The sequence below is a fragment of the Pungitius pungitius genome, chromosome 19 (genome assembly GCF_949316345.1).
Source record: "Pungitius pungitius chromosome 19, fPunPun2.1, whole genome shotgun sequence".
NCBI lineage: Eukaryota > Metazoa > Chordata > Actinopteri > Perciformes > Gasterosteidae > Pungitius > Pungitius pungitius.
The window spans coordinates 14416920-14436547 of record NC_084918.1 but is presented as its reverse complement, the minus strand read 5'-3'; the positions used below and the strand labels follow the sequence as shown (position 1 = coordinate 14436547).

The following is a 19628-nucleotide window of genomic DNA, read 5'->3' as shown; positions in this document are numbered from 1 at the left end:
CACAGTGTTTGTGTAACTGCTAGACACAACTGTATTTTAATTATACAGCGATTTTTAGATATTTGTATTTTCCAGATTTTAATTCCATCTCTATTATTCATTTTCACGTATTTGCCTGATTGAGTTTTGTGATTACAGATGATGTTTTTTATTTTGCCTGCATTATTTTAACAAGTGTCTAATGGCGGGTCTCATAATTGTCGTCAGGTGCTGAATCTCCCTTTCAAAAAGCCTGCTGTGGTAGAAGGAGAGAGGCATTCAGCAGCTGGAGCAGCAGAGTCAGGCAGACAGGTTGATTTTTATCAAAGGATTGTGAACAGTGTAAAGATTTCCAACATCCCCCTAATACAAGTAGTCAATTTCACAGAAGTCTGGCCGAGACCAGGCTGCTGTCTGCGGCGTGAGATGAGGCTGACCGCCCGGTGCTGGAGGCGTCAGATGGTCCCGTTAACTACGCCTCACGTCTCCAACATCCTTCATGCAAATTGTTACGATGGCTGAATGTTAACAAACCGACCGCAGAAATGTTGCTCAAACACCTAATGTCTCGTCTGAAAACGTCCTAAAATGACATTCCGTCCTTTGAATATGGTAGTATTTATAAACTTGGACAGGCGAGGACTTCAAGGCATATGAAGGAAGGGCGTATGATTGGGGCATTGCGCTGTTCAAAATCAGCCCTCTTTGCTTCCGCCTTCCGGTGTAACTGAGATGCTCTCATGTTGTATAGTGAGATGCTCTCATGTTGTATAGTGAGATGCTCTCATGTTGTATAGTGAGATGCTCTCATGTTGTATAGTGAAATGCTCTCATGTTGTATAGTGAAATGCTCTCATGTTGTATAGTGAGATGCTCTCATGTTGTATAGTGAGATGCTCTCATGTTGTATAGTGAAATGCTCTCATGTTGTATAGTGAGATGCTCTCATGTTGTATAGTGAGATGCTCTCATGTTGTATAGTGAGATGCTCTCATGTTGTATAGTGAGATGCTCTCATGTTGTATAGTGAGATGCTCTCATGTTGTATAGTGAGATGCTCTCATGTTGTATAGTGAGATGCTCTCATGTTGTATAGTGAGATGCTCTCAAGGTGAGAGTGCCTCAATAGTGTGTGTGCCAGTGTCTCAGTAGTTAAGTCCTAAACGGCCCCTCATATTTTTTACAGTTTTAATAGAGATCACTGAGAATCAGATGGTGTAAAATCAAAAGTGGGAAATAAGTGCGATCACGTGGGGTGTGTTCATTATTTTACAGCCCAATGATTGGCTGCACCTCCAAACATATGAGGGGCTGTTTAGGACTTAACTACTGAGACACTCTCACACTACTATTACATTGTACAGTGAGATGCTCTCACGCACACTAGTGAGATGGCATGAGTGTCTCAGTAGTGTGCGTGAGACCAGTAATGTGCCTGAACGCGTTCATTGAACAATAGTTCATGAACTCGTTCATATTTTGGGTGAACGTGAACTGAACGTACTGTATTAATGCCCGATGAACGTCACTGTGAACTCGTTCATTCTATAAACGGCACGTTCTTTCAGGTTAACATCGTTCAATGGGGTGCCAGATTTCTATAGAAAACACACTGTGATGTTTTAAAGTCATAAAATGACCCCTTAAGTAGAAGGTGACCATGCTGTTGTGTAGCAGGTGATCAACAGTATGAACGAGTTGGTGCTCAAGCGTAGAGAAAGTTGTGGGAATCATAATGTTCTTCAGTATTTTGGTCATCTTTCAGCAGTCGGACAAAATATTCTGTCATGTGATCATTTACAGTGATAAACTAATTATATTTTTGAATATGTAACATCTTTAGTTTGTAATAAATCATTGATATCTTATACAACAGGACCCCTTAATGTCATCTCTTTTCCTTCTCACTAAACCAGTGACTGTGAGCTACTTGAGGAGGAACATTATTTACAACTAAACTTTGCTCAAGTCTCAGGAAGAAGGAAACCAGTCAAACAGCATAGTTAACAGTGTCTGAAACCATCAGGGGACGATAGACCAGAATGCATTGCAGACCCACGTCAGTACGGAGTGCTTAACTCACGTTTTGGTAATAATCTTAATAACTTAAGCAGTAAGTATGTGACTGCTTGCTTTTCTGAGAAGTTCAGGTCATGTGACATCTAACAGATCATTTGGTTACAAACCTTCGTTTGTGTTGCAATAATTAAATATAGAGTTTTTTATCTTGCTCAAACACGTTCATGAAAGTTCCTCAATTGTAGCACTTCTCTACGATCTGAAGGCCTCTGTTTCTCCTTTTTGCTGTGATCTTAATGGATGAGGCAACAAGTTTAAAGTCATCTGTTGATTTACATCTTGTTAGTTTTATAATCTGCATTAAAATGGTATAATGAAATGTTGTCTATTTGTGTGTGCGGAATAAAAGGTTCTCAAATCTTCTGAGGAATCATCAGAGCAACAAGTGTTGGAGTGTGGATTCAAAATGACTCTCGCTTTGGCCTTCATCCAAATAATGTGATTTTTAACAGTAGTGGGACAGTTTCCACACAAAAACAGAAACAAGTACGTTTACTGTGAATTTAAATATCTACAAACTAAAAAATGATTATTATTCACTACTATTAAAAATCAAATGAGAAAGCTGCCTTCACGTGCCGACCTTTGCATTCAATGGTTGAAAAAGGAGAAGTCTCAAAAGTTTATTCTTTTGGACTATTTACCATCAGCATTTTGACAACAACATTTAATGAAAGTTTTACATTTTATTTCCCATGTAGAGGGTCACATGTTAAATTTGAGGGGTCATGAGGTGGGAAAAGAAAAGAAAAGAAATGACCCAAAGCACTAAAACATTATTTAATGAACACATTACACATATGTGTTGGAGTTTATGATGGAGGAGTTTATTACTGTGTGGCCACCAATCAGTGACAGCGCTTGGCTCCTCTCTAAAGGGTGTTTTCAGTAATTTAAGTTTATTTATTGTTAAGTTTATGGCAATAAACAAGTTTCCTCTGTACCTCGTAGTCTCTGCATTCGGGTCCTCCACCACATAATGTAACACCATCAGCTTGGAAAGTAATTTACTTCAGTTAAAAGTCTTTATTTAATCATTGGTTGGTGAATTAATGGACATTGTGGTATATTTTAGTTTTGTAGTCGTTTTAGTAAAATACAAGTCAGTATATAATTGTTTTCCCATTCACAGGAACAGCAGCAGTGATACTTTGATCACCTCCCAGTTCTTCCTCCTTCCTCTCACAGAGCGTCTTGGTTCAAAGACGTGTGACTTCTGCATTGAACTCGTCAGACAGCAGACTGCACTGAAGAAGAAACACTCTCAATGTAAGTTAACGTCACCTTCAATACGTCATTTTAGTAGCACAGCAAAACGGTAGAAAACTGACTTCTTATAGAAATTTCATTGTTAGAAGTTTTATACAAACTATTGACCAACAATTTAATTAATTGCCTGTTGTATCAATTTGCAAGATTTTATAGATATTTGAGATAAAGAGGAAGTAGAAACTATGAATGAGGAAATGTTTTGGGTATCGGGGTAAGTCGTTGATTTAAAGTTTGAATTGTAATAACACAAATACAAGGTTCATCAGTCCTGTAATGCAGAGAAACAGAGACTCAGAGTTATTCACAGTAACTAAACTCTTATTATTATTGTGATGTGTGTGATACATAAAGATTACATAGACTCACAGATATGAGCAGTTAAGGGGAGAACGCTGCTAAAACAAAGAGCTGCACTTGATCTAATTGTCCCTCTGTTATGGATGTGGCTTCTTTGGTAAGAGGGAGACATTCATAGTTTGATTCTCATCCAACACTCAGAGTCGTACTCATTCCCAGACTTGTGAGCTGTGGTCTCTTCACACACAGGAGCTTGTGGTTGTACACAGCATGTTGAACGCTTCCTAGAACACTGATGTTGTGTTTGTGAATCAGGTGGTGAGTGTCATGGCAGACCAGTCTGTTAGGATGGTGACAGCCATCGTGTTGCAGAGTGTCTTCTTCCTCTCAGGTGAGCTTTATATTTCACTTCAATCATTTACTGTTTGGAAAATATCATTTCAACCTACATTCATGTGAATGTTACAATGTGTGTTTTCCTCCTGAGCTCTTTCATCACGGAGACAAAACTGACGTAGTTATTTGGAGACAGAGACGGGTTTGGTCCCACTGGGCTCGGCCTTGTGGGGGATAGTTGTAAAACCAAAAAGATGAATCAACACAAACTGTTACTCAATCAACGCTAAACATTACTGCTGAAGTAGATTTCTCTTTGTGTTCATGTTATTGTTGTGTTTTTACACATTTTAATCACCACTGTTAATCATTGGTTTGTTTCACAGGTGATTCTGCGTCTTGTTATGACTCTTCAGTTCTATTCATGACTGCACCAAAAGAGATGGAAGCACTGACTGGATCTTGTTTGCAAATTCCATGTAACTTCAGAGTTAAATCAGGAAATGAATTCAACAGCAAAACAACAATCTTTGGAGTGTGGCTTAAAAATGACCCTTACGTTGGCAAATCTCCCAGTGAGGTGATTTTCAACAGTAGTGGGACAGTTTCCACATATCCGATGAGTTTTACAGGAGACCTGAGTCAGAAAAACTGCACCACTTTGTTTTCTAGTTTAAACACAACATACACAGGCAAATACTACTTAAGGGTTGAGAACCGACCATTTCTAGCAACAGCTTCTTGTGATCAGCTTCTAATAACAGTTAAAGGTAAGAACGTTTTGTTTTTCATGAAACATTCTGAGATGTTTTTACTTTGCTTCTACTTGTTTCTATTTTATTCTAACTTTTAATTGTGAATATACATTTTAACTGACACCAACCAGGGATTGAAATGTTTACACTTCCTGGATATGAATTTATCACTATTACTAAAAATATGAACTACTATTACTTCTTTTGACAACATGAATTAGTGAAAGTTTATATTATATTTTCCCCTATAGAGGGTCGCAAATTTAATCTGACGGGTCATGAGGTGATTGGTGGGAAAAGAAAAGAGACAACTGCTAATCATCAATCATCATGAGTTTGTTTTGGACTTTTCTCTATTCTTTTCTTCATTATGAAGTAGGTAGGTATTTATTAAACATTCAGGAACATCAGAAAAATTACTAGAAGCTTCCCAAAAACACATTCTTTAAAAAGGAAAAAAAACAATCAATAATCCAACATCTGATAGTGGAGTAAATGTTGCTCTCAAACGTAGAAGGGTACTTTTGTAGATTCAAGTCTTGTTGCTCTTTTTTCAGTGTACAATGTGTATTTGACTTGAAACCACAGATTCTCCTCCAAAGCCCAGCATTGAGATCCCAGGTGATCTGAAGGAGAAGGAGTCTGTCTCTATAAGCTGCTCAGCTTCCACTCCCTGTCCACACTCTCCTCCTCAACTCACCTGGAACCTCCAACCAGACTCTCACAACATGATGGAGGAAAACACAGATGGAACCTTCACAAGTAAAATCCAGAAGAGCATCACTCTGTCACATGAACATGATGGATTCATCATCACCTGTTCTGCCAGATATCCTGTGAATGAAGGAAAAGGTGTGAAGACGTCAGAGGAGACAAAGACTCTCAGTCTTTCATGTGAGTGTTTGTTCTTTGATCCTGTCAGCATACCATGATTCATGTGTTGACACAATGTCAGCTGCATCAAGTTTAATGTCACATTTCCCTCAGATGCTCCCAAGGACACCTCAGTGTCCATCAGTCCATCAGGTCTGGTGTCAGCAGGTAGCTGGGTGAACCTGACCTGCTCCAGCAGAGCCAAGCCTCCTGTGAGCCGCTTCACCTGGTTCAAGACCTGCAGAGATGGACCAAATAATCAATCAATACATCAATCAATCAAAGTATCTGAAGGAGCCTTTTACAGGTTCATAGTCACTGATGGAGGAGTTTATTACTGTGTGGCCACCAATCAGCTTGGTGATCAAACATCCTCAGAGATCCATCTGAGTATTACAGGTAAACACAGAACATCATGTCTCCTACATTAACATTTGTTAGGGAGACGTTCACTCAAATCAAACTGTGTCTGCTTTTCCACTTCATTGGTCACTTATCTATTACATTATTATATTAGGAACACAGCATTTTGTTTTTTTTAGAGATTTTCCAAAAACTTTTTGAATTCAAGCGAAGCAAGAGAAAAGGTATTTTTATATTTGTTGTCATTTTTATTGATGCCATTTGGGTAAATTGTTTCCTAATGAAACTGAGCCACTTTCAAAGCAGAAATTGAAATCTATTTAAAAAACAAGGTTTTGGAGACAGATGGCGAAGAAGAAGAAGAATTAGAGTATAAAAAATAAAATGTGAGAAGTATCATTGCAACAAAACATCTCATATTTAACATTCATTTTACGTTACTTTGCAACAATAGAGATAAACCAACTCAAAGCTAAAATCAATTGTTGCTCAATAACTCCTCTTTAGTACTCCTACTCTGCTATATGAGTCACTCTTAGTCATCTGTGGAGCAGCTGATGGATTCGTCATCATCTGATAACGTGAACTGTTGAATAACTGCAGAAAACGTTCTTGTCATTTAAAACAAATCTTGAAAAGTAGTATCCGACTTTTCATCAAGTGTTTGAGACTAAAATCACTACAGACAAAACAACGTAATTGATTCACATGTAGTTTATTCAATATAGTGAAAGATGCTGCATAGTGCAAACAAGGTGAAAACGTCTCTGATGTGAGTGTCAGAGCTCCCTGTGGTGACCTCACACACCTTCTCATGTCACTTCCTTTAATTTAATGTCACCTTCACAGGTTCATTTGGGATTTATTAAAAGGAAATGGCTCCATGACGACACAATGCTTTATACATCTGGATGTAATTCCTCCTTTGAACGTGTGCACATATTTAGAGGGGATCCCTCACACTGACAGGACGTCTGTTGGTATTTGAAGGTCACTGCAGGAGTTATGATTTGAGTGATAACATCTTAAAGGTGGCCATGCCGTTGTGTTGCAGGTGATCTACTGGTTGGTGCTCATTTCATAGTCCAGGTCCTGGGAATCATTCTGCTGGTCACTACGTTGGTCATCTTTGAGTGGTGAGAAAACCTTTCATACGATTGTGTGCAGATACACCAGTTTGTCATTGTGAGTGTTGTAATGCGTTAATGCATAATTCATTATAGTCATAATGATAATAAAAGTATAAATAATTTAATAATAGTGCAGAATGTTAAGCGTAATAAGTCATTCCTAGCCACTCACTGGCCTTTGAAAAGGCTCATTGTGTATTATTGTTCCCATCATTGCAATACATCATCATCTCTTAATAGATTATAGGTTGCATTGTTTGCTTTAAGTGAACACCAATCATTTATTCTACTCGACCTCAATGACCATCAAAGGAAGACCACCTCGGTTGCTGCTCACTCGTTTTAACGTGTGAAATAAACCTTGAAAAAGTCCAGTTCGTCTTTGATGGTTGTTTTCTTCTCCAAAACATTGGTTCCATTGGTGATCAGACACCATCAAACAACTCTTGCATCTTCTTGCACGGCCTTAAAGGTTCAAAACGGTTTGCTCCTTACAATAAAAAACACCTGTTCCTGTAATGCTGCTGATTATATCGACGTTGCAGCATAATTGACAGGGTCCTTCCGCCCCCTAGTGGTGGGAGGTTAACAAAACAACAAAATGTGTTTTACACTACTAATAAACAAGAAACAATGTTCCCTTAAAGTGAAATAATAACCACTCAGTATTTGCTTTGTGTCTGTGGTGTTGTTGATTGGCTTTGTAAAGAGAAAACAAGTAAAGATCCAAACCCTGGAAATAAATCTTTTTGTTTTATTCCTCTGCACCGGAGTCTCAGTCTTGATCGTCACACTAACTAAATCATTCCTTCTTCTTCCTTCCAGCTGGTTGAAATCAAGACGCTCCACAAAACCACAGGAGGTAAGATATCAGAAGAGGAGAGATATTTCATGATCATGCCCTTGTTTGGTTTACAACATTCACACAGGAATAATCCTTCAATGGTGGTGTTTAAAGAGTCTCCTCCAATGCAGTGAAGCACGTCTCCAAATGAATGCTGATGATGCTCTGTGTCTGCTGGGTGCTGTCTTTGCTAAGCTGTGTGCCATAAAAGCTTCTTCAAGTGCTTCCATTTATTCATCCATGAAAACAAAATATCCAAAATGACAACCTACAAAAACGAAGAGTTTAAGAACTATTAAAACACGACATAGTTAGAACATATTATTGAGGGCCAGTGTTTTAAGCTGTAAACACAACACTGACATTTTATCACTGTATGAAGATGATAAGGTGTGTGTGTGTGTGTGTGTGTGTGTGTGTGTGTGTGTGTGTGTGTGTGTGTGTGTGTGTGTGTGTGTGTGTGTGTGTCTGTATGTGTGTGTGTGTGTGTGTGTGTGTGGTTTAACCTGTACTCTGGGGCCTACTTTAGGTGCTACATTGCTCACAAACACATCTGTAACACAAAGACAAGCTGCATCTGTTTTCATCTCTATAGAAACTAAAACTCTTTCCACTGCAGGACGAGGTAGAAGATGACTATGTTAACAAGGTGGTGGAGTAACATCCGTCATGAGCCGGAAGAGGAAGAGGAAGCTATGAAGCTGTACCATCTTTTCTGTATTCATTCGTCTTAGTGCGCTTCTTACAACAATGTGTGTAGCTTTTCTCTTAATACTTAAAGGTTTTCCATTCTGTGGTGAACAATGTTTATCAGCTTTCTTCGTGCCTTTTTTAAAATCATGAATAAAAGTATCCTCTTATATTTTATCTTGTGTTGAATGGACGTAAATAATGAATAAAAATGATGTGTTTCATTAAGCAGAAGGTTTGATTCATTCTGTCTTTGAGCAGCTACACACACACGATTTATATGTATCTGTGTGTAACTTATATAATGTGTAGAATAAGTTCACCTGTGTCAGTTATCATTAGAGTTCAGTCGGATACTCGGCTGAAACGAGTATCCGGTACGGATAAAGCACTTTTTCCAAGTACGTGTAATACGAGTCAATATCTGTGCTCGGATTGAATAAAAGTCCTCATTGGGTAGCTGTTTGTGTCTGAGTTCTGTGATTGGCTGGTAGTCACAGCGCCCCTCCCCTACACACATACAGTTTATTGTGTTGCTGTGTCCCGCTCGGCTCACTCATACACACAACTCCTCTCTCCCTCCCTCAGTCAGCAGAAATGCGTCAGTACAGTGCACTGTTTTTCAAGTTCATGTATGATTGATCATATCACCTGTTAATCAAGCTCCCTGCGAAGGGTCAATTGCGTGCTTAAAAAAGAGCATAACGGTTAAAGCCCCGCCCATTTCAAGACAACACGACAATTTACGGGTTAAATCCTTCCTATTTACGGATTAAGCCCTGCCCACTTTCGGATTAGGCCCCGCCCTATCCGGGAACAGATACTAGTGATTTGAGGTTCGGGTCTTTTTACTGACTCGGTTCTTTGATTCTCGTTCAGTAAAAAGAGCGAATCTTTATTCGGGTCATTCGTTCATTTCAAAGGGGGGGGGTGGGGGTAGGGTAGGGTCAATTCCACGGCCAAATAGCCAATTCCCTAGCCTAAATCCGTCCAATGCAAGCACTGTTATTCTCATGTAGGGCATTTCATAAGCTGTTTGTACTTAGGGAGTTCATGGCGGAGGTTTATCCGGGTTGGTCCGCTGCAAACGCCGAAACGGTTTGCAGTTATTGATAAAACAAATCCTAGTGATAGGTCGTTGCACATGTTTGAGTAGAAGCACACTCCGTCTTACCGGCGAGCTCCGTGTCGCGGTCAGCTCCGAGCAGCTGCAAGCCCGCCAGCTGGAGCGCGGAGTCCGGTATCGATCGACGGAGCCACCGCGAAGCACAACACGGGGGATGTAGAAACATTTCGGCTGATGTTTGGGGGGTGGGGGGGCATTGGTATTTTCTCAATAAAGAATGCGTGGTTACCCCTTGCTTGTAAACAAATATCGTTTGCGTCCTAAAGTGAACCTTTCAGTTTCCTCTCGCTACCAGTGCTGAGCCTACGCAGGTCACGTGAACAACGAACAACTTACTCGGCCGACGACCGTGTCTTCGGATCAGCGATTCGTTCGTCTGCCGAGGAAGGGTCTTTGGATCGTGGTTCACGTTACCTGCATAGGCTCAGCACTGGTAGCGAGAGGGAACTGAAAGGATTCGTTCGTTGGCCAACTAGGTCTATGTACGAGTCTTTGGATCGTTGTTCACGTGACCTGCATTTTTTGTCGGGAAAACTGTTACCTCATTCCCTTTTGCGTGACCGCTGTTTTTTGTATAGAAAGACGTGAATTATATGGTCACAAGTCATAGTGACCGGTTTTGTTATTTTCACTTTACATTTACACTTAGTTTAGTGCAGAGCAATTGTTTGATGTGATAATTAAATGCCACTGTGATAATAAATGATCATTTAAATCCTTACAAACCTTCACGTTGTACTGTATTTTTCTTTAAAAAATATGATCTGCCACACATTAAAGTAAGCAATTCAAGTAAAATGGTATTTTATTATATGGAAAATTCAGTTTAAGACACTTGAATTAGGTCTGTGAACTTTGGGTGATATTGTCCGAGTAAGTGCAGTAAGTTCACACCAATTAAAAGAGATCAGGTTACGCATGTAGGCCCTTCTGCACTTCATGTTGGTGCCAAAAAAGGGTGGATCTGGCTTTGAAGTACAGCTGTCAGTCATGGCTGTCTCCAAGGGAACCATGGCTCTTCCCCGCCCCCCCCCCACGGTTTTGCACTAGGTGACTCGCAAGCTGAGGAGACCTCAGACAAATTGGAACAGGTTAAGAGAATGAGCACTAGAAAAAGGAGTGATGTTTGGTTTAATTTTGAAAATGTATCCTCTACGAAAGCGAAATTGTCAGGTTGGAGTGCTGGTGCAGGTCGAAGAAGGCAGGACTCAAACGCAGGATTCAACGTTTACAGAAGGTGCTCTTTATTCACCAAACAAAAGCCAGAGGAACGTGCACCAACGATGAGTGACAATAGACAATGACGCGACAAGGGACAACAGGCACACGGGGCTTAAATACACAAGGGAGGTGCAGGTGATTGGACACAGGTGGAAGCAATCAGGCAATCACATGACAGGACAGGAAGTGAAGCTCACCCAGAGACACGAGAGACAAGAAAACTACAAAATAAGACAGGAAGAGGACCCAAACCGTGACAGAAATGCCAAGTTTGCAAAACACTTTTATCCATTCAAGGAGGAAGCACCTCAAACTTGAGGAGGCACCTTAAATGTGCACATCCAACGGTTCTCTTAGCACAAGTTAGAGGAGACGGTGATCATGATACTGCGGCAGCCGGAGCTGTTTCTACCAGCAACACCTCTTCAACTGGGCCTGCAACTGGGGTACAGTAGGGTACCCCCCCATGAGGGAGGTGGGGGAACAGGTGGACACAATAAGGAATCAAGGAAGACAATCAACAGGAGACACATGTGGAATGGCAAGGCACCTGAAACAAGAGGAGAATTAAACACCAAAATAAAACAGGATGTTCAAAAATAGACGTGACAACACAAACACAAGTTTGACCTCCAGGTATGACAGTAGAGGCAAGATGGACCATAAAGAATAATGAATTAATGTGTAATTAGGAAAGAAGAGCACATCCTCCTGTACGCCTGGAGAGAATATGGATATTTTGGGGTATTCTTAAAGAACAGTCATAACTTAATAATGAAATGACGAAACAAGATCATTAGTGAAACAAATATAAATCCACATGAGCAGGAGGACAGTTAATAATTTATTAATAATCATCCTCAGGAGGACATATTATTCAGTACAGGACGACCAAAATGAAAAGTATCTGCATCTTGTTGAGGAAGTTACTTGTTTGTCATGTTTTCACAAGTTTAGTTGTTTCTGCGACTCTGGATAAGGTTAAAAACCTTTATTTAACTTTGTGGCTCTAACAGATGAATAAGGAGAAGTGGGGACTATCTAGCACAAGAACAGAGGAAGTTGTTTAGTCATCTCTGCAGAGTTGTCACTTGTGAAATAAAACACTGCAATAAAATATATTCATTACTAAATGGCTTTTTCAATTAAAATGATAAAATGATTATCTGGATAATATTGTAAATTGCTGTTATCTCTCACTGCTCACAGTAACTCAATCTACTGATACTGAACTGATCATTCTGATAATTCTGACAGAACAGTATTTTGACTGTTTTATTTTTACAAGGGGACTCGTTTCCATGTTTTCTTTGGAAAATATATTTTTCTTTTGTTTAAGAGCCAAAATTGGATGCAATTTTTTTTTTTTTTGGAGCTTGTTTGCAGTCAGCTCCACAGAAAGAGAGTCTAAGTATTGAGACACACCAAGTGATGCAACCGAGGCGTAAAGGAGACTTGAGATGAGTTGTGTAATGACCCTAAATTAACTGTGCAACTTTTTAACACATATGCAAGATATTCCTCTAAAAAACAAGTATTGCACCATTATGTAAAGTCTTGTTATTCTACATTGTTTAAAAAGACATTAAGGTGGTCATCAGTAAAACTGGTGGCCACCAACAGAGGATGCTCATATTCACGATCATCATTTAATGTAATTGTATTATTGTGGGTAGTTTGAAGGTTCCAGAAGCAGAAATATTAGTTTGTGATATTTTAATGTTATAAAATGTTCCCTTAAGTAGAAGGTGACCATGCTGTTGTGTTGCAGGTGATCAACAGTATGAACGAGTTGGTCCTCAAATTGTAGAGAAAGTTGTGGGAATCATAATGTTCTTCAGTATTTTGGTCATCTTTCAGCAGTCGGACAGAATATTCTGTCATGTGATCATTTACAGTGATAAACTAATTATGTTTTTGAATATGTAACATCTTTAGTTTGTAATAAATCATTGATATCTTATACAAAAGGACCCCTTAATGTCATCTCTTTTCCTTCTCACTAAACCAGTGACTGTGAGCTACTTGAGGAGGAACATTATTTACAACTAAACTTTGCTCAAGTCTCAGGAAGAAGGAAACCAGTCAAACAGCATAGTCAACAGTGTCTGAAACCATCAGGGGACGATAGACCAGAATGCATTGCAGACCCACGTCGGTACGGAGTGCTTAACTCACGTTTTGGTAATAATCTTAATAACTTAAGCAGTAAGTATGTGACTGCTTGCTTTTCTGAGAAGTTCAGGTCATGTGACATCTAACAGATTGTTTGGTTACAAAACTTCTTTTGGTGTTGCAATGGTTAAATATAGAGTTTTTTATCTTGCTCAAACACGTTCATGAAAGTTCCTCAATTGTAGCACTTCTCTACGATCTGAAGGCCTCTCTGTTTCTCCTTTTTGCTGTGAGCTTATTTGAAAAGGCAACAAGTTTAAAGTCATCTGTTGATTTACATCTTGTTAGTTTTATAATCTGCATTAAAATGGTATAATGAAATGTTGTCTATTTGTGTGTGCGGAATAAAAGGTTCTCAAATCTTCTGAGGAATCATCAGAGCAACAAGTGTTGGAGTGTGGATTCAAAATGACTCTCGCTTTGGCCTTCATCCAAATAATGTGATTTTCAACAGTAGTGGGACAGTTTCCACATATCTGATGAGTTTTACTGGAGACCTGAGTCAGGAAAACTGCACTACTTAATTTTCTAGTTTAAAGACAACACACACAGACAAATACTACTTCAGGGTTGAAAACCGACCGTTTGGATTAATAGTTAAAGATAAGAGACTATCTATGATGTTATAGAATGCAAAAAGATGATTGAAAAGAAACAAGTTTTAGCTAACTTTGACTGTGACTGTAAATCTGAAAACACCAACCAGTGAATGACATCTATACACTTCCTGGATTAAAAATGTTTTCATTCACTACTATTAATAATCAAATGAGAAAGCTGCCTTTACGTGCCGACCTTTGCAATCAATGCTTAAAAAAGGAGAACTCTCAAAAGTTTATTCTTTTGGACTATTTACCATCAGCATGTGACAACCTTATTTAGTGAGGTGGGAAAATAAAATAAAAAAAAGGTTCTGCTAATCAAATTAGTTCATGTCTTTTCTCTATTCTTTGCTTCATTATGAAGTATTGGTAATAATTAAATGAAGCCATGTGACAAGTTCAGAGGGTAAATGTAGACATATGTAAACATCTAATTAATGACCCAAAGCCCTAAAACATTATTTAATGAACACATTGCCTTTCTGAAGGAGACATTTAAAGCTTTAATATCACTGATGTGTATTATTATTATTACTTTATTATTACTGTGTGGCCACCAATCAGTGAGGGCGAGGCCATGCCTCCTGCCTGAATGGTGTTGTAGGGGCGTGGCTCTATTCTGAAGCTTATTCTGACGACCTGATTAGACGTCACCTCACCTGCTCAGGTAACCAGGCTGCCTTCAATCAACAAATCACCCTCCAGTGTATCTGCCCCGAAGCTTCATCCACCTGTCGCCAGATCCTTGTCCAACCTGCCTGGTAGTGACGGAGCTTGGTTGCTTTTTGAAGAGTGGTTTCAACAATATAAGTTTATTGTTTGTCTGCCCTCTTTTCCACTGACCCTGCATTTATGTTTTTGCAGTTATCCATCATCCCCCAATCTGTCAGCAGCTCCCCACTGTCTCCATAGCTGTGTAAAGTTTCCTCTGCACCTCGTAGTCTCTGCATTTGGTTCCCACATCACATACTGTAACACAATCAGATTGGAAATTTAAAAATCCCTGTCTGACTTTTATTGAATCATTGGATGGTGAATTAATGGACACTGTGGTATTTACAGTTTTGTAGTGGTTTTAGTAAAGTACAAGTCAGTATATAATTTATTTCCCATTCACAGGAACAGCAGCAGTGATACTTTGATCCACCCCCCAGTTCCTCCTCCTTCCTCTCACAGAGCATCTTGGTTCAAAGACGTGTGACTTCTGCATTGAACTCGTCAGACAGCAGACTGCACTGAAGAAGAAACACTCTCAATGTAAGTTAATGTCATCTTCAATACGTCATTTTAGTAGCACAGCAAAACGGTAGAAAACTGACTTCTTATAGAAATTTCATTGTTAGGAGAAATGTTATTCTAATTATTCACCAACAATTGTATCAATTGCCTGTTGCGTCAATTTGCAAGATTTTATAGATATTTGAGATTAAGAGGAAGTAGAAACTATGAATGAGGAAATGTTTTGGCTATTGTGGTAAGTCGTTGATTTAAAGTTTGAATTGTAATAACACAAATACAAGGTTCATCAGTCCTGTAATGCAGAGCAACAGAGACTCAGAGTTATTCACAGTAACTAAACTCTTATTATTATTGTGATGTGTGTGATACATAAAGATTACATAGACTCACAGATATGAGCAGTTAAGGGGAGAACGCTGCTAAAACAAAGAGCTGCACTTGATCTAATTGTCCCTCTGTTATGGATGTGGCTTCTTTGGTAAGAGGGAGACATTCATAGTTTGATTGTCATCCAACACTCAGAGTCGTACTCATTCCCAGACTTGTGAGCTGTGGTCTCTTCACACACAGGAGCTTGTGGTTGTACACAGCATGTTGAACGCTTCCTAGAACACTGATGTTGTGTTTGTGAATCAGGTGGTGAGTGTCATGGCAGACCAGTCTGTTAGGATGGTGACAGCCATCGTGTTGCAGAGTGTCTTCTTCCTCTCAGGTCAGCTTTATATTTCACTTCAATCATTTACTGCTTGGAAAATATCATTTCAACCTAAATTCATGTGAATGTTACAATGTGTGTTTTCCTCCTGAGCTCTTTCATCACGGAGACAAAACTGACGTAGTTATTTGGAGACAGAGACGGGTTTGGTCCCACTGGGCTCGGCCTTGTGGGGGATAGTTGTAAAACCAAAAAGATGAATCAACACAAACTGTTACTCAATCAACGCTAAACATTACTGCTGAAGTAGATTTCTCTTTGTGTTCATGTTATTGTTGTGTTTTTACACATTTTAATCACCACTGTTAATCATTGGTTTGTTTCACAGGTGATTCTTCTGATTGTGATAAGACTCCAGCTCTATTCATGACTGCACCAAAAGAGATGGAAGCACTGACTGGATCTTGTTTGCAAATTCCATGTAACTTCAGAGTTAAATCAGGAGAGAAATTCAACAGCAAAACAACAATCTTTGGAGTGTGGCTTAAAAATAGTCCTTACTTTGGCAGATTTGACAGTCAGGTGATTTTCAACAGTAGTGGGACAGTTTCCACATATCAGATGAGTTTTACAGGAGACCTGAGACAGAAAAACTGCACCACTTTGTTTTCTAGTTTAAAGACAACATACACAGACAAATACTACTTAAGGGTTGAGAACCGACCATTTCTAGCAACAGCTTCTTGTGATTCTCTTCAAATAACAGTTAAAGGTAAGAGACTTATTTTCAATCAATGATTTTATAATTTGGAATAGAACTGAAACAAGTAGAAAAATACAACCAACCAGGGATTAAAATGTTTACACTTCAAATATGAATTTTATTTTTTGTTCACTACTATTAAGTCAGATGAGATAAACATGCCGACCTTTGCATTTACGTTTGAAAAAGGAAGTCTCAAAAGTTCTGTTTTTGAACAACTTACCATCAGAGTTTTGTTATGAATTAGTGAAAGTTAACATTTTATTTTCCCCTGTAGAGGGTCACAAGTTAAATCTAAAGGGGTCATGAGGAGATTGGTGAAAAAAGAAAAGACACAAATAGTTCTACTGTACATATGAGGTCATACTTTAGATTTTTTTTGTGATCTTTGTTTCATTGTAAGTAATGTTAATTATTAAATGAAGCCATGTGAGAAGTTCAGAGTGGAATTGTTGATGGAGCTGTGAACATCATAATCATATACATCAGTAAAATAACTAAAAGACCCAAACACATTATTTAATTAACCAAACAAGATTCACAATCCAACATCTGATGTAGTTATAGTAAAACATTATGCTCTCAAATGTAAAAGTACTTTTCTCACAGACTGTACTCAAATCTTGTTGCTCTTTTTTCAGTGTACAATCTGTATTTGACTTGAAACCACAGATTCTCCTCCAAAGCCCAGCATTGAGATCCCAGGTGATCTGAAGGAGAAGGAGTCTGTCTCTATAAGCTGCTCAGCTTCCACTCCCTGTCCACACTCTCCTCCTCAACTCACCTGGAACCTCCAACCAGACTCTCACAACATGATGGAGGAAAACACAGATGGAACCTTCACAACTAAAATCCAGAAGAGCATCACTCTGTCACATGAACATGATGGATTCATCATCACCTGTTCTGCCAGATATCCTGTGAATGAAGGAAAAGGTGTGAAGACGTCAGAGGAGACAAAGACTCTCAGTGTTTCATGTTAGTGTTTGTTCTTTGATCCTGTCAGCATACCATGATTCATGTGTTGACACAATGTCAGCTGCATCAAGTTTAATGTCACATTTCCCTCAGATGCTCCCAAGAACACCTCAGCGTCCATCAGTCCATCAGGTCTGGTGTCAGCAGGTAGCTGGGTGAACCTGACCTGCTCCAGCAGAGCCAAGCCTCCTGTGAACTTCACCTGGTTCAAGACCAGCAGAGATGGACCAAATAATCAATCAATACATCAATCAATCAAAGTATCTGAAGGAGCCTTTTACAGCTTCATAGTCACTGATGGAGGAGTTTATTACTGTGTGGCCACCAATCAGCTTGGTGATCAAACATCATCAGAGATCCAGCTGAATTTTACAGGTAACTAATAAAGGAACTTCAGCAATAAATATTGTTATATATACATAGTGTCTTTATTTAGTCACTTCTGTTCTTTTTCTCGTCTTGTCTTGAGGTGGAGGAGTTCTTTATCTACTATTGGGAGCAGTTCTTGGAGGAATCATTGGGATCATCGTGCTCATCGTCCTGGTTGTCTTTGTTTGGTCAGTAGCAGAATTAAAGAATGTGTCTCCAATGAATCGTGGTCTTTTTTTGGTCCTCTGTGTCTTAGACCCAACGTTTTGTCTTGCAGGCGTTTGAAGTCACCACATCCAACTGCACATCAGAGTCAGGTGAGAACACACCAGACAACTTGTGTGGTTTTGTAATTATTTGGAAGCATACAGCTTTCACAATCACTTCCTGTTTGCTTCATTTATTCTTTCATGCAGAATCCGACTGTTGGAGAGACAGTGACAACAGAAGAAGGAGGCGTCCACTATGGAGAGATTAACTTCTCGAGGCTCAGACCTGGACCGTCCTCTGTCCCTGAGCAGGACAGTGGACAGCAGCAGGACACGCTGTATGCGCAGGTCAAAGTGTCCCAGGCAGCAGACAACGTCACACGGTGGGCTGACGTCCCAGAAGATCTCTACGCTCAAGTGAAGACAAAATGAGCCTTTTCTTCACATTTGGGTTTGATTCTTAATTAATTAAATTAATAACAAGCTTCATCTGTTAATTTATGGAGAAAATTAATTGTGAGAAAATGTAATGTCCACTGCTCACAGTTAATGTCACAATCACCTGCCAGCTCGATCTTCCACACCTGCTTCGCATTCACAATCAGCCCCGCTACATAAGCACTGCACACCCAGCCTGTCATTGCCAGATTGTTCTTCGCGTCATGCAAGTCTCTCCAGCACTCTACCTTGGACTGATCTCCCGGCTTCGACCCTCCCTGTTCCCGACCCGTTCGTCTGTCTCCGCCCCGGTGAGCACGTCAGCCTTCTGTCCCCGACCACGAGTCCTGCCTGAGCGCCTCGGGTTCCTGTTGCCTGTCCCTTGGACTGCCCGGCGCTTCTGCTCCGGTGCCCCGGATCCCCGACCGGCCCAGCGTTCGCACAAGCTGCCTCCCGGCATCTCCTCCCCGATCCCGAGGACCGAACTCTGCCATGCCTCTCATTGTGCCCGAACGCCTGCTGTGAGGCCGTGTGTAATAAAAGCGTTAACTAAACACTCTGTGCCGTTGTGCTGCATTTGGCTCCGCCACACGCCCGTGTCAGTTAATTAAAGGTGAACTTCACACCCTGCAGCTCAGATAGTTTTACCAATTCATTATACTTTTGCACAGCAAAATTAGAGCAGAGTTAATTTTCCAGTGTTAGGCAAAAGTGTTAAAGTGTAGAGTTGAAATCAAATTGCAAAAAGTTGATTCAACTCTTAGAGTCAATTGTACGAAAGAGTTGGAGTTATTATCCAGTGTCAAGATCAGATTCATTTGCAACACTTAGTAGAGTAAACCTAACTCTTTGATTTAGATTTTAAATGTAATCTCTACAGTGTCACACTCCTTGGTGTAGGTTTAACTTTACACACCAAAATCCTTAGAGGTAATTTTCCAGTGTTCGGGAAAGTGTTGAAGTGCAGAGTTAAAATCACACTGCAAAAAGATTTAGCTCTTACAGAGTCAATTGTACAAAAGAGCTGGAGTCATCATCCAGTGTCAGAATCATTTGCAACACTAACACTTTGATAGGATTGAAATGTAACTCCTCAATGTCACACTTCTTGGTAGCAGGTGTAACGTCATGTAATATGGTGTAAGGGTTAGAGAGTGTGTGCCAAGCACTACAGGGTTGTTGGTTCGATCCCTGGTTTACCCATGTTTAAATGCAAAGTTTCCCTGCGCATACAC

The 19628-nt window shown here is 39.7% G+C and overlaps 1 protein-coding gene across 1 annotated transcript; it reads left to right on the top strand.

Annotated features, from left to right (window-relative positions):
• Positions 1-3220: 3220 nt before the first annotated feature.
• LOC119198597 (B-cell receptor CD22-like) lies at positions 3221-18932 on the top strand. Its single transcript, XM_062559176.1, has 8 exons — positions 3221-3327; positions 3943-4018; positions 4350-4733; positions 5307-5612; positions 5706-5990; positions 17847-17934; positions 18024-18063; positions 18163-18932. Exons 2-8 carry the CDS (start codon positions 3955-3957, stop codon positions 18385-18387), a joined length of 1392 nt encoding a protein of 463 aa, XP_062415160.1. The 5' UTR covers positions 3221-3327; positions 3943-3954; the 3' UTR covers positions 18388-18932.
• The last annotated feature ends 696 nt before the right edge of the window (positions 18933-19628 follow it).